Source organism: Podarcis vaucheri (assembly GCF_965113315.1).
Source record: "Podarcis vaucheri genome assembly, chromosome: 5".
NCBI lineage: Eukaryota > Metazoa > Chordata > Lepidosauria > Squamata > Lacertidae > Podarcis > Podarcis vaucheri.
In genome coordinates this window covers 104,015,909-104,029,868 of record NC_138763.1, presented here as the reverse complement: position 1 = coordinate 104,029,868, position 13,960 = coordinate 104,015,909, and the positions used below count along the sequence as shown (strand labels likewise).

The 13,960-nt window shown below is 44.6% G+C and overlaps 1 protein-coding gene across 2 annotated transcripts in view; it reads left to right on the top strand.

Annotated features, from left to right (window-relative positions):
• Positions 1 to 1,098: 1,098 nt before the first annotated feature.
• The window catches only part of LOC309532610 (protein mono-ADP-ribosyltransferase PARP12-like), a 34,929-nt gene continuing 22,067 nt past the window's right edge, over positions 1,099 to 13,960 (top strand). The window contains exons 1-4 of one of the 2 annotated variants that reach the window (XM_082223104.1): positions 1,099 to 1,400; positions 6,447 to 6,579; positions 9,868 to 10,120; positions 10,234 to 10,356. In XM_082223104.1, coding sequence (XP_082079230.1) covers positions 1,120 to 1,400; positions 6,447 to 6,579; positions 9,868 to 10,120; positions 10,234 to 10,356 — 790 coding nt within the window. In that variant the 5' untranslated portion in view covers positions 1,099 to 1,119. Of the gene's footprint in view, positions 1,401 to 3,342; positions 3,791 to 6,446; positions 6,580 to 9,867; positions 10,121 to 10,233; positions 10,357 to 13,960 lie in introns of those variants that run through there. The other variant, XM_082223103.1, reaches the window with a different exon arrangement.

Below are 13,960 nucleotides of genomic sequence, written 5' to 3'. Positions count from 1 at the left end.
GAAGTATAGTATTGCAAGCAGGACAAGTTCTTATGTAAAAAACCAGACGGGGAAGTTGAGGGAAGTCATGGGGGGAGTGGGGAACTCAAGTTGTTACTGTTTGGTATGATGTAATTGTGATAATAATAAAAGAATTAAAATTCAATAAAAATCATTTTTTTAAAAACCAAAAAAACCCACAAAATGCCCTGTCTCTGTTCAAACCTCCAGGCCAGGGGGGAAGGACATTCCTCTTGCATTGCCAATGACTCTCAATGGCCCTGTCTTGTTGCTTCATGACCCTGGCTTGACCTGGTCTTTGGCAGAGGCAAGCCCAGCTTCTCTTCTCCCTGCTACCATTTATTTCTAGGGTTTAGACCCACCCCCATCGGTAAGAATATTTTAAAGTAGTTTGGTTCTATGTTATAAATCAAGTATCATCAATCATTTATTTATTGTATTTGACTAAAAGCCATTACAAATCCAGTTACAGGTACTGCAAGTCGAATAAAAGCTATTAAAATAAATCCAGAAATATACCTCTATTTACAAGAAAATCAAATTAATGAATCCCCTGCACAATCTACAGCATTGTCTTTTATGTAGCTAACACAAATACTTTTAGCGGGTTTTTTTTTTGCAAATAAGGCTGTTTTATATGTGACCAGCAGGTCGCGGTCAGTTAACAGCCAACCTATTTTCACTTCAGGGTTGTGTTTTTGTAGCGGTGCCAACATCTGTTCCAAAAATCTCTTTCTGGGGTTTTGACAGAGCCTGCAACTGAGTCTGTAACGGGAAAGATCTTCTCCTTCGCCTCTCCCACCAATGCAAAATCTTCAATGCCTCGGAGCAGCCCCGGAGAGCGGCGTCCAGCCAAGACCGGCGGCGCCACGGCGAGCCCTTGCTTCCTTTGCTTCCCAATGTCTTTCTTCTCAGTGAAGAAGGCAAGCGGGGATGGCGAGACTGTGGCCCCGAGGGAAAAGTTTGAGAACTGCCGCGCTGGCCCGTTGGCCTTCTGGGAGCAGCTGGAGGACCCGCCCCGGCCCGCCTTCCCGCGGGTCTCCGCCTCCCCGCCCGGCAGCTGCCTTCGCTTTCGTTTCCTCGCGGAGCGCGGCGGCGGCGGCGTCTGCGCGGGCGAGCATGTCGGACCCGGCCGTGTCCGGCTTCCTGGCCAAGCTGCTGTGCGCGCACGGGGGCCGCCTGGAGCGAGGCGCGCTGGGGCAGGAGCTGGAGCTCCTCGAGGAGCAGCTGCGCCAGATCCTGGAGGCGGCCGGCCCGGAGAGGTTCCTGGTGCGCGCCGAAGGACCCGCCACTTGGGTGCTGGCCGTCTCCCCGCTGCGCCTCTGCGTGCGCAAGGAGTGTCCCGGCTGCCCGCAGCTCCACCTCTGCAAGCTCAACCTCAAGGGCCGCTGCCGAGCCAGGTGAGGGGGCTCCGGGGGGGGGCGGGGGGCGCTTGGGGCGGGGCTGGCACGGCCCTGCGCCAGACCCGGGGAAGGGAAGGGGGCCCTGAGGTGGGAGGTGGGAGGGAGCAGCCTGGCAGGCGGAGGAGCCCGCACAACACAAAACGCTCTTGCTGGGTGGAGGTTTTCTTTTGTTTTTTATCTTATATTTTGGAAATGCACATCCAGGCCCCCCATAAGTTCTTTGGGGCCCCCAAGAGAGTGGAACCCTAAGCTATAGCTTGTTTAGCATATGCATAAATCCGGCCCTGGCCATACCAGGTGCCTGATGGGTCTCTTGCTTTATTTAAAACGCTTATTGTCTTAACAATAAGTAAAGGTGGTTTGGGGTAGGACTTGGGAGGCCAGATCCCCACCCAGCTGTGCGGCTCAGCCTCATCTGATGGTATTGTTAAAATTTATATGCCCAACGATCACAGGGTGGTTGCGAGGAGGCAAAGGACCAAGCGCATCATCTGAAACTCCTTGGAGGAAAAGGTGGGGTGTATGGGCATAGCGGGGGGGGGCGCAGGGGGACAGAATCAAATCTGAGGTTCCGCCTGCCTAACAAAAGCCTCCCCCCCCACAAAAATCCTGGCTATGCCCCTGGTGGGATGTAAATGCAATAAATGATTAAATCCAAGTGCTTTGGATTCCACTGTTACTAAGAGTTAATCCTGTACTTAAATCTCAGAAAGTTAAAAGTGCTTAACTCCCCCCCCCCCGGTGTTCTCCTTTCTAGCCATTTATGTTTCTTTAAAATATTAAATATCTTCTGTAGATAATGAGAGCCAACAGTGCTATAATGATGAGATCAAGCCACCCACAAGTTAAGGGATTTTAGCATCTTACTGAAATCCAAGGGATTTGGAAGTGCTTCCAGTAAATGCCTTTCTGGAACTAGATTAAAATGGGGGTCAAATGCTCTTGACAATAGTTGAGAGTTGCAACTTGTAATGTTTATCCATGCCCACTCAGAAACAATCCTCTATCCTGAAAAATAATGCCATGCCGTGGTCACTAATCAGTTGTGCGGTACAGTATAAGGCGCTTTATAAATCAAAGTGTTTGGGCTATTTAGTTTAGCCCTGAGGGTGGAAGATGCCGACTAGGCAAAATAAGATTGCATGCACACATTACATTTAAAGTACTGTGTTTATGTGAAGCTAATGGGCCACTGAATCTAATGCACACCTCAAATTTCAAAACCTTAAAACCAAAAAAGTATTTGCTGGCGCCATCAAATCTAAAGTGCACCCTAATTTTCATGACATAATTTGGCCAAAAACGGTGCGCATTAAATTCAAGTAAATATGGTATCCAGGGAACTCACAGAGCTACAATTCCCAACACCCATAACAACCATAATTCCCAGGATTCTTTGTGTGGGAGGCAGGTGCTTTTAATGTCTAGTGTGGATGGAAATATGTCTTAAATTGTAAAATCAAGCCTGTTTTCAAACAGAGTTTGTGGCTGGACATGTACAGTGGTACCTCGGGTTACAGATGCTTCAGGTTACAGACTCCGCTAACCCAGAAATAGTACCTCGGGTTAAGAACTTTGCTTCAGGATGAGAACAGAAATTGTATGGCGGCAGCAGGAGGCCCCATTATCTAAAGTGGTGCTTCAGGTTAAGAACAGTTTCAGGTTAAGAACGGACCTCTGGAACGAATTAAGTACTTAACCTGAGGTTCCACTGTACTCTGCTTTGGCACTCCTGCATATAATACTCGATCCTTCATTTAATATTCAAAATTATGTTTATAAAATGGCTACCTTCATCTGAATGGAAACTTGGTGAGGAACCACCCATGTAGCTTCTGTGAGGGTCTGATGATTCATCATTTGTGAATCCTGCAGCCCCCAAGTCACATGAGAAGCGAAACTGAAGGCAAGCAGAACTAGCAGGAAGGAACCGAAGGGCAGAGTCTACAGGTGTTGAGTTGCTAGGGAGCTGCTGCGTTTGGCTTAAGTTTCGATTCTCATGTGAGCTGGGCTGGGAAAGGTGGAGCCTAATCTGTGCTGGAAACTCAACAAGCCTTTTAAGTACAAAGGAAGGCAGATCAGAGAAGGAACATGTCTGACGCCGTTGTGTGCAGTTTCATCACGAAGATCCTTTGCTCTAAAGGAGGGGGCTTGGGCTTCAGTGAGCTCCCCTCGCTCTCGGGGCTGCCTGAGCGCCAGCTGGAGGAGATCCTGCAGGAGGCAGGGAAGGAAAAGTTTCTGGCTGTCCCCCGGGACTCCTTGCGCCAGGTGCTGGCGGTGTCCCCAGTGCGGCTCTGCCTGAGAAACAGCTGTGGGGGGTGCGAAAACCTCCATATCTGCAAGAACTACATCAAGGGCCGGTGCTTCAGGCCGGCTTCTGGCAGATGGTGAGTGCGAAGGAATGAGAGAATCTGTTGTTATGGCACAATGATCAACTGAATAGCAGGGAGATCAGCGTCTTACAAAGGGGAAGCTTGTGGCTTGGTCTGTCAGGCCCCCTCCTTCTCCTGGCTCACCGCAAACACAAATGTGCCTAGGCAAACTGATTTGTGACAAGGAATCCTCCAACTTTGAGCATACACCAAATTGCTGACTTTTTTTACTGAGGGAACTCTGGCTTCTCAGATTTCAGCAGACATTGTGCCCACCAGTGTTTATCAAGCTTGAGTCTCCAGCTGTTGTTTGACTACAACTCCCATCATCCCTAGCTAGCAGGACCCGTGATCAGGGATAATGGGTGTACAGCTGGCGACCCAATTTTGAGAAACACTGGCTTACACGCTTCCTTCAAGAGTATCTAAACGACTCTAAAGTGCTGAACACCTGAGTTTTGTGAGGGTTTTGAGAGAAGAAATGAAAAGTGAAGTTCTTAGAGAACTGAATTCTTTGCCCACTACCACATTGTATACTTTTATGTACAGCTGCAGAATTGCAACATATAAGAACCCTGGATATGCCACAATAGAAGTACTACTAGTAAATTCTATATGAATTGTATTTAGATAATTTTGCCCTGAAGCAGAAAGGAATGTCCAGTCCTTTGGCACCAGTGTCAGATTTCCCCCCCTTTTTCTTTCTTTTTATTTGAAAACAATTAATTTTATACAGTCTTAGCATCAGAAGGTTTTACAGTGATAATAACCGAAATACAGTCAAGAGCATATCTCATATGTTTTCAGTAAGTAATGGGTATGGGGGGAGGGAGGAATTGGGGTGCATCTGGAAAACTGTTAAGGATGTATATGTGACTTAAGAGGTTAAAATGATGGAGTCTAAAGAAGGAGAATAATATTAATGAAGAGCAAAACAAAGGATTATTTGAAGAATTTGGTACTACTGAAAACAGTGTCAGATTTTCTAGTGTCAGCATTGCATGGGATTCCAAATACAGTTTCAAAATCCTCTGTGCTTCCAGCAACAGATGTTTAGCTGTCTGGGTGACTACTAGGTAACAACTGCTTTTCCCCCCACTTGTATTTTTTCATGAGTGCAACTCAAAGGCACAAACTACACAAGCCCTTGTAGTCAGTGTTAATGAATTTTTCCTCGTTTTTTCTGAGGTGGAGATTTTGTGTGACTCATAATATTGTTGATCCAGGGTTGATTTGCTTTGTACAAAAGCCTTTTCTTTTTTCTTTTTACCTATATAACCAGTCCTGCAAGGAAGATTTATTTCATGAGTCTCCCTTTGCTGATCCATCCAAGCAATGTTATACATTCTGCTGTCCTAAAGAAGCACCCTGAAATCCTCCCCACTTCCTTAATTTAAGACTAGAATAAGAAAAACACAACATAGCCTGAGGGGTTGAAAGACAAAGCAGAGAGATCATGCAGTTAACCCATGGCTGGTGAACCTGTCTGTGACCCAGATGTTGTTGGACTCCAAGTCCCATCAGCCCCAGCAAGCTTGGTCAATAGTCAGGGGTGGTAGGAACTGGAGTCTTAGCAACATTCTGTAAAAGCACAGGCTTCCCATACCTGATCTAAACAGTCGGGTTGTAGCAATTCTAAAACAAGTCGTCCCTTGATACAGAATGAAGAAGGCGGTTTTTTAAAGTCTGAGCTGTTTGCTTGTGCTTTTAAATGCCATCGTCGCTAATCTCTTGGGTTGTTCTTGTAAAGTATCCTGTCAGTCAGACTTTGACCTCGGTTCCTCAGAATAAACACTGAGCAGAATTTGTTTCTAGGGGCAAAAATTCAGCTCCTGGATTATTTGGGCCTTGAATCGGATTCCAAAAGGAGAACCAAGAGTAGACTCAATGGATTGGAATCTGCCAGAAATAATGCACTAGGTGCAGACACTGAAATGGTACCTTAAGCTGAAATCTCACAGCATGAGAATTGGGTGGAAGGTATTCAGTGCAATTACTAATTTACCAGCCTTATCGGTGTGGCGACTGATGTGTGTATCTAGGAGGAGGATTTGCATTTTGGAGCAACCTTGTGCAGTGCTGTGCAGTGCTGACCACACAGTGGTGGAGAGCAGGCTCTTCCCTCCCCACAGCAATAGACCCCCAGGCAGTGCTTTGGCTTCAGCTGCAAGAGTGAGTGGTAACTATTCACGTAAATGAGGCACTCAAGGACACGGTTGTGGCACAAGCTAAGCATTCTCTCTGCCATTATTGATGTTTGCCATGCTGAGGATCTTCAAATGTTTTACCTCACCTTGGTATTTTGTTTCTTGGTCACTTAAAAGTAGGGAATCTATGGCCTTTAAGATGCCTTTTTCCACAACTCCCATCGTTCCTGACGGCTTCCTGGGGCTGTTGGGAGTCCAAAAATATCTATAGGCCAAAATTTTCCCATCCTTGGTGTAGACTATGCAAGAATTTGGAAAATGTGTTCAATAGAACAGAATAGATAATACAATTTTTTAAAATAGTACATTATTTCAAGGAACTCAGGTTATTGTACAAATTCAGGATTTGTAGCCTACAAAAAAGTGAAGGGTCCTTGGAATATGTAGGCTCTCACTCCACTTGTGTATTCCCAGGTATTTCTGATACCTTGATTATGTTTTTTCTCCTTTTACTTTTATCCCAGGGCATGCAAGTATTCTCATGAAGTTTTTTCAGAGGCTAACCGAAAAGTCCTGAAGGCTCATGAACTTTCTGGGCTCAATGAGAATGAACTGCGTGTTCTCCTCCTCCAAAATGATCATTTTCTCTGGCCTGATGTAAGTTATGAAAATACTGTAGCATCACCGAGATGTTTGTTTGCCCTCTTCTATAGGTTGCCTTTTTAACTGGTTAAGGTGAGGAAACAGAATGGATGATGACAAGAAAATTGTAGTAGAGTTTCTGCATTATGAAGTTAGATGAGACAGGGTTAGCCACATTTGTTTAATCGCGTTTCTGTCCTACTCATGTGTCAAGAACCTTCACTACAAAATATGTGCATGTGCAACATGGTCAAAATTCATTGACGCAGATGACACATTACTTATTTCAAGCATGAGAACGGCCTTCTAGACCAGGCCATCTAGTCCACCATCCTGTTTTCACAGCGGCCAAGCAGATGCTTATGGGAAACCCGGAAGAAGGACTTCAGCCAAACAGCTTTCTCCTCACTTGCGATTCTCAGCATCTGGAGGAATGCTGCCCCTGACAGGAGAGGCAGAGCAGAGCCATTGTGGCTCGTGACTCTTGCTCGCCTCATCCTCCGTGAATCTGTCTAATCCTCTCTTAAAGCTATGCCACTCCCAGGCTTGTTTTTGTTTGTTACCATGGTGTGTATTATTGTATTATAGCCACATTTATAGCCACATAACACATTTATAGGAGTCTTGGTTGACCACAAACTTGACATGAGCCAACAGTGTGACGCGGCAGCTAAAAAAGCCAATGCAATTCTGGGCTGCATCAATAGGAGTATAGCATCTAGATCAAGGGAAGTAATAGTGCCACTGTATTCTGCTCTGGTCAGACCACACCTGGAGTACTGTGTCCAGTTCTGGGCACCACAGTTCAAGAAGGACACTGACAAACTGGAACGTGTCCAGAGGAGGGCAACCAAAATGGTCAAAGGCCTGGAAACGATGCCTTATGAGGAACGGCTAAGGGAGCTGGGCATGTTTAGCCTGGAGAAGAGGAGGTTAAGGGGTGATATGATAGCCATGTTCAAATATATAAAAGAATGTCATATAGAGGAGGGAGAAAGGTTGTTTTCTGTTGCTCCAGAGAAGTGGACACGGAGCAATGGATCCAAACTACAAGAAAGAAGATTCCACCTAAACATTAGGAAGAACTTCCTGACAGTAAGAGCTGTTCGACAGTGGAGTCTCCTACTTTGGAGGTCTTTAAGCAGAGGCTTGACAACCATATGTCAGGAGTGCTCTGATGGTGTTTCCTGCTTGGCAGGGGGTTGGACTCGATGGCCCTTGTGGTCTATTCCAACTCTATGACTCTATGATTCTATATTGAAAACCACTGTGCGATCCTCAGAAGGACAGTGTAGAAATTTAAATTTAAAAGTAAGTAAAAGCCTTCCAAGTTGCTGGCCTCACTGCTTCTTGTAGGACCAAATTCCCCTGTTAACTATATCCTCCACTATCTTTTGTTTGTCCAAAATCTTCGAACACTCAGAGTTTTGGGGCGTTCATGAGTTTTAGTGTTATGAGAGAAGGAGAAAAGCCTCTCTGTCCTCTGTCCATACCAGGCAACGTTTTATGCACCTCTCTTGTGTCTCCTCTTTACTCTCCTTTACACTGAAAAGGCCCAAGTGGAGTCTCTCCATCTTGTTGATCATTTTAATTGTCCTTTTCTGAAACTTTGCCTGGTTTATTTTTTGTGACTCAGCAAGATCATAACATTTCTTTCAGGGAAAAAATCAGATGGCCCAAATATCCAAACATAGAATATTTTGCCATAATTTGTGGAAATAACTAACTAACAGCATGTTCACAGCAAACAGTAAAAATCTCCACTGTCTTCAGTGCCCCTTGAAGAGGGTGCTCTCTGTAGGCGCATGTATGCGCACACAGGAGAGGGGAAGGTGTATTCCCTCCCTCCGGAATTTTGAAGAGGCCTCCTCTTGCTGCTACTACAGTTTGCGTTTGTAATCAAATTGCAGACTAATCTGTCAGTATAACGCCTGCCACATGCCTTCTTCCTTATGTGGAGTTTCTGTTGCCTGATTAATTGCTTGAACACTTTTTCCATAGGAAGAAGGGAACTCCAAATGCAAAATTGGCATGTTGAAGAGAAGAGTTCAGCTGATCTGCAATTATGCTTGCTGTGTTTTTCAAATATCACCCTGTGCTCTCCCTGCTATATATTCTATAATATCACTGGATGCTACCTACTAGGGCTGGGTGATATATCAATATATCGCCCCAAACCAGTTTGAAGTTCATATCACCATACTGGTTTCAGAATTTTCGACCTGACAGTTCATCGCAAATCATGCTGTGTAGGTGTGCTATGCAAAAACCATGTCGCGGGAAAAACTGAAGCCAGCCAGTGCCTCTACATAACTCCATCCATACTTCAGACATCGTGATATATCAGTATAGCACAATGTTACCTAGTGATATATCATGTATGTCTGGGTATATCGCCCAGGAGCAGACCACAGTGTCAGCTTCACTCAGCGGTATATCGCTGGTGAAACCACCACTGCTCCTGAGTCCCTTTGCTAGCGACTTGCTCCAGCGAGTGTTGCTAGCAGAGGGACTCGAGAGGTGGCGGTTTTACAAGCAATATATCGCTGAGTGAAACTGCCATCCCACTCTGCCCTCATACCATGCAGAGGGAGAAAAAAGTGCACCGGTGAGGCGCCAATACAGCTTGTTCCTCCCTCTGCATCTTTAATCTGCTCGGCTGAGGAGAGTGTGGTTGCTGCTTCCCTCAGCTGAACAATTAAAGGCTCACCGAGCCCAGCACTGCCTCCCGCACAAGTGGGGGGAGCAGCGGGGATGGCTCTGCTGGGGATACAGAGCCCTCCCTGTCCCTGGCAGAGCCGCAAAAAGGAGCCCCGTTGCTCTCCCCACAAGGAGGGGGAGCACAGGGGATGACTCGGCTGGGGATCAGGAGCCCTCCCATGCCGTACAAACAAGCTGTGTTGCCCCACAGCCCACTAGGCACTGAGGTGAAACAGCCTCAGCTCCTGCGGTGAGGGCTGTGGCAATTTCACCCAGCGCCTTGCAGGCTGAGGCCAAGGCAGCTTGTTTTTTCAACATTGCGGCATATCGTCAGACCACAATGTTTGGCTGGCGTTGAAAAGCTGAAATCGCCCAGCCCTAATACTGTGATGCTGACAACCAGATATCTCCCGGCCCTACTGCCTACACATTTTTAAAATATATCTTTGCAACATAAGTAGGAAGTCTTCAGCTTCTGTATGTGATACAGCTGCTAAGGATATTACCAAAACCAGTGTATTTGTCCACATTACATGCAATTCAGACCGGTGCAGTATTAATTGAAATTCTTGTGTGTTTCTTACTTTCACTTCCTGTTTCCAGGTATGCAATTTCTACAATAAAGGGGATGGGAATTGTGCCCAGCAAGATAATTGCACAAAGCTTCACATTTGCCGGTATTTCCTGAGAGGGGAATGTAGGTTTCCTAAGTGCAAGAGGTCTCACAACCTTTTGCAACCAAATGCTCTGAAGCTGTTGCTCGAAGGAGGAGTGGATGATCAAGTGGCCTGGAACATCCAGACAATCTGCGAACACAAAACTGCTGTACTGTCCAGAGAACTGGGTCCTCGCAAGGGTGAGTGATTTATAGGAAGGGGCTTGTGGGCATCATGTACTACTTGCATCACTCTGGCGTGTGAAAGGACCTCATTTCTCATCATCATTTGAAGCCCTTTCCCATTCTTTCAGGTAATTTTGCAAGACCTGCATCAAGTGGAGAAAAATCAAGTGCAGGAAATCCGAGAGAAGCCAGACTTGAGCAAACATCTAGTATACCTAATCTCATGGACCTCAACCTCGGCCCTGAGCAAGGTGAACCAATTTACTTTCTTAGCAAAGGATCCAAGTTGATTGGATTAGGCCTATGATAGAATATCTGCATTCTCATGGCAAGATACAGGGATGAGCTTTAGCCCCAATATGCAGTATGAGTCCCCTTTTAAACTTACATTGATCATTTACCAACTACATTTTTCAGCAGTTGCCAGAAATTTGGGTAACGCTGATGTTTTCATAGGTATGTGCCAATAAACTCAGATAAATTTGGGGAATGGCAGAATATACAGTGGTACCTCAATTTTTGAGTGTCTCGGAAGCCAAACGTTTCAGTTTTTGAATGCCAAAAACCCAGAAGTACAGCCGTACCTCGGAAGTCGAACAGAATTCATTCCGGGAGTCTGTTCGACTTCCAAAATGTTTGGGAACCAAGGTTCGGCTTCTGATTGGCTGCAGGAAGCTCCTGCAGTCAGTCGGAATCTACGGAAGCGGCATTAGACATTCGGGTTCCAAAGAATGTTTGCAAACTGGAACACTCACTTCTGGGTTTGTGGCATTCAGGAGCCAAAACGTTCGAGATCCAAGGTATGACTATAATGGCTTCCATTTTCGAACACACCTCGGAAGTCAAATGGTCTTCCAGAACAGATTACATTCGAGAACCGAGGTACAGTGGTACCTCGGGTTAAGAACTTAATTCATTCTGGAGGTCTGTTCTTAACCTGAAACTGTTTTTAACCTGAAGCACCACTTTAGCTAATGGTGCCTCCCGCTGCCGCCACACGATTTCTGTTCTCATCCTGAAGCAAAGTTCTTAATCCGAGGTAATATTTCTGTGTTAGCAGAGTCTGTAACCTGAAGCATATGTAACCCGAGGTACCACTGTACCACTGTAATATATCCCACAAACAGCGTAGATTGCATACACAAACTGCCACAGTATGTTACAGTGCTGAGTGCTACTGCTCCAATTTTGTCATTTTGTCACAGCCATTGTAATGGGTTTGGCTGCACAAATAATCTTTTTTTATATATATAAAGATATTTATTAAGTTTTCCAATTTTTTACAAAAAGAAAAAAAACAGACATAAAAAACACATAAATTTCACAACTTATTTTCTCATAACATATTTCCCTGACCTCCTCATACCTCCCTCTCCTTGTATATCCAGTTCAAATTATTTGTGCAGCAAATCCATATCTCAAAGCATTACAGCTTTAAAACAAAAAAACACACCTTATTTTCTCTCCAACATCTTAGGCCATTATAAACTTAAATTCTTACTTATAAAAAGAAAACCATTTTATCATATTTCTTTGTACCATTACAGCTAGAAACCACTTAATTTCAATCCAACATCATTCAACATTCCTTAATTTTACAGTATTTTTGTAAATAGTCCTTAATTTTTTTCCAATCTTCTTCTCCCGACTCTTCTCCCTGGTCACGGATTCTGCCAGTCATTTCTGCTAGTCCCATACAGTCAATCAGCTTCATCTGCCATTCTTCCAAAGTGGGCAATTCTTGCATCTTCCAATACTTTGCAATAAGTATTCTTGCTGCTGTTGTTGCATACATAGAAAAAGTTCTATCCTTTTTTAACACCAACTGGTCAACCATGCCCAAGAGAAAAGCCTCTGGTTTCTTCGAGAAGGTATATTTAAATACCTTTTTCAATTCATTATAAATCATTTCCCAGAAAGCCTTAATCTTAGGGCACGTCCACCAAAGGTGAAAAAATGTACCTTCATTTTCTTTACATTTCCAACATTTGTTATCAGGCAAATGGTAAATTTTTGCAAGCTTGACTGGGGTCATGTACCACCTATATATCATTTTCATAATATTTTCTCTTAAGGCATTGTATGCCGTAAATTTCATCCCGGTGGTCTACAACTGTTCCCAGTCAGCAAACATAATATTATGTCCAACATCTTGTGCCCATTTAATCATGACAGATTTAACCGTCTCATCCTGAGTGTTCCATTTCAACAGCAAGTTACACATTTTTGACAAAATCTTGGTTTTGGGTTCTAACAGTTCTGTTTCCAATTTAGTTTTTTCCACCTGGAAGCCAACTTTCTTATCCAAATTGTATGCCTCCATTATCTGATAATAATGGAGCCAATCTCTCACTTTATCTTTTAATTTCTCAAAACGCTACAGTTTCAATTTGTCTCCTTCTTGTTCCAAAATTTCCCAATATTTCGGCCATTTGGCCTCCATACTGAGCTTTTTCTGAGCCTTTGCTTCCATCGGTAACAACCACCTTGGGGTTTTATTTTCAAGTAAGTCTTTATATCTTGTCCAAACATTAAACAATGCTCTTCTGGCAATATGGTTTTTAAATGCTTTATGTGCTTTAACCTTGTCATACCACAAATATGCATGCCACCCAAAAACGTTATTAAAACCTTCTAAATCCAAAATGTCTGTGTTCTCAAGAAGCAGCCATTCTTTCAGCCAGCAAAATGCCGCTGATTCATAATAGAGTTTAAGGTCTGGCAGGGCAAATCCACCTCTGAGCTCTACTTTAATCTTTTCCACCAACCCCATCCAGCATTCTATGAGTCCTCAGTTCTCCCCCGCATAATGGTGGTAGTGGTGGGTTCTCAAAGCCTGCCGATGTGTCCCTGTTACATGTGGATGGTACTATTCTGGACTGGTAAGCAGTTCATATGACTACTGCTGCCACCACATATTTGGTATATATCTTTCTCTCACACACAATGAACAACTTCTGTTGCATGTGAACTGACCCAGACCCTGCAACCCTCCTTGGCGAGAGATCTGGAGGGCAGCAATATGAGACGGGCCTCCTTGTGGAATGCCTGCCTGGCCCCTTGTTGCATATCTTTAGGCGCCAGGCAAAAACACTCCTCTTCTCCTGACCTTTGGCTAATTAAACAAGCTATGGCTTTTAAACTCTGTGTGTGGCGAGGGGTGGGTATTGTTTTTGTTTGCTATTATGCTTTGTATTTTTGTGTTTTTGTAAACTGCTCTGTGATCTTCAGGTGAAGGGCAGTATAGAATTTTAAAATGTATTAATAATACCAACTTATATCAGTTTTATAACAATGTAGCTGTTGTTGCCTCTCAAAGAATTATTTAAACTAGATTGATGCTGATTTAATTCTATTTGGCATCCCTCACTCACCCAACCCCAACACAGTTCCCGGGGGGGGGGGAGAGAAAGGTGCCCCTGGTGCCATGCCCACTTCAGGTAAGATTGTGGTGGATCACACTCTGTCAGTCTTAAAATTAGGAACCATGCATTGTGCCTTGTAGCATAATTTAGGGTTGATTCCCTGTACTCCTAATTTGCATTAGCCAGTTTGGTGTAGTGGTTAAGAGCGGTAGTCATGTAATCTGGGAAACCGGGTTCGCGTCTCCGCTCCTCCACATGCAGCTGCTGGGTGACCTTGGGCCAGTCACACTTCTCTGAAGTCTCTCAGCCCCACTCACCTCACAGAGTGTTTGTTGTGGGGGAGGAAGGGAAAGGAGAATGTTAGCCGCTTTGAGACTCCTGAAGGGGAGTGAAAGGCGGGATATCAAATCCAAACTCTTCTTCTTCTCTGAACTGACAGTGTTGCTGGCTGCTCTTTGTCGGTGTTTGGATTTGGATTTGATATCCCGCT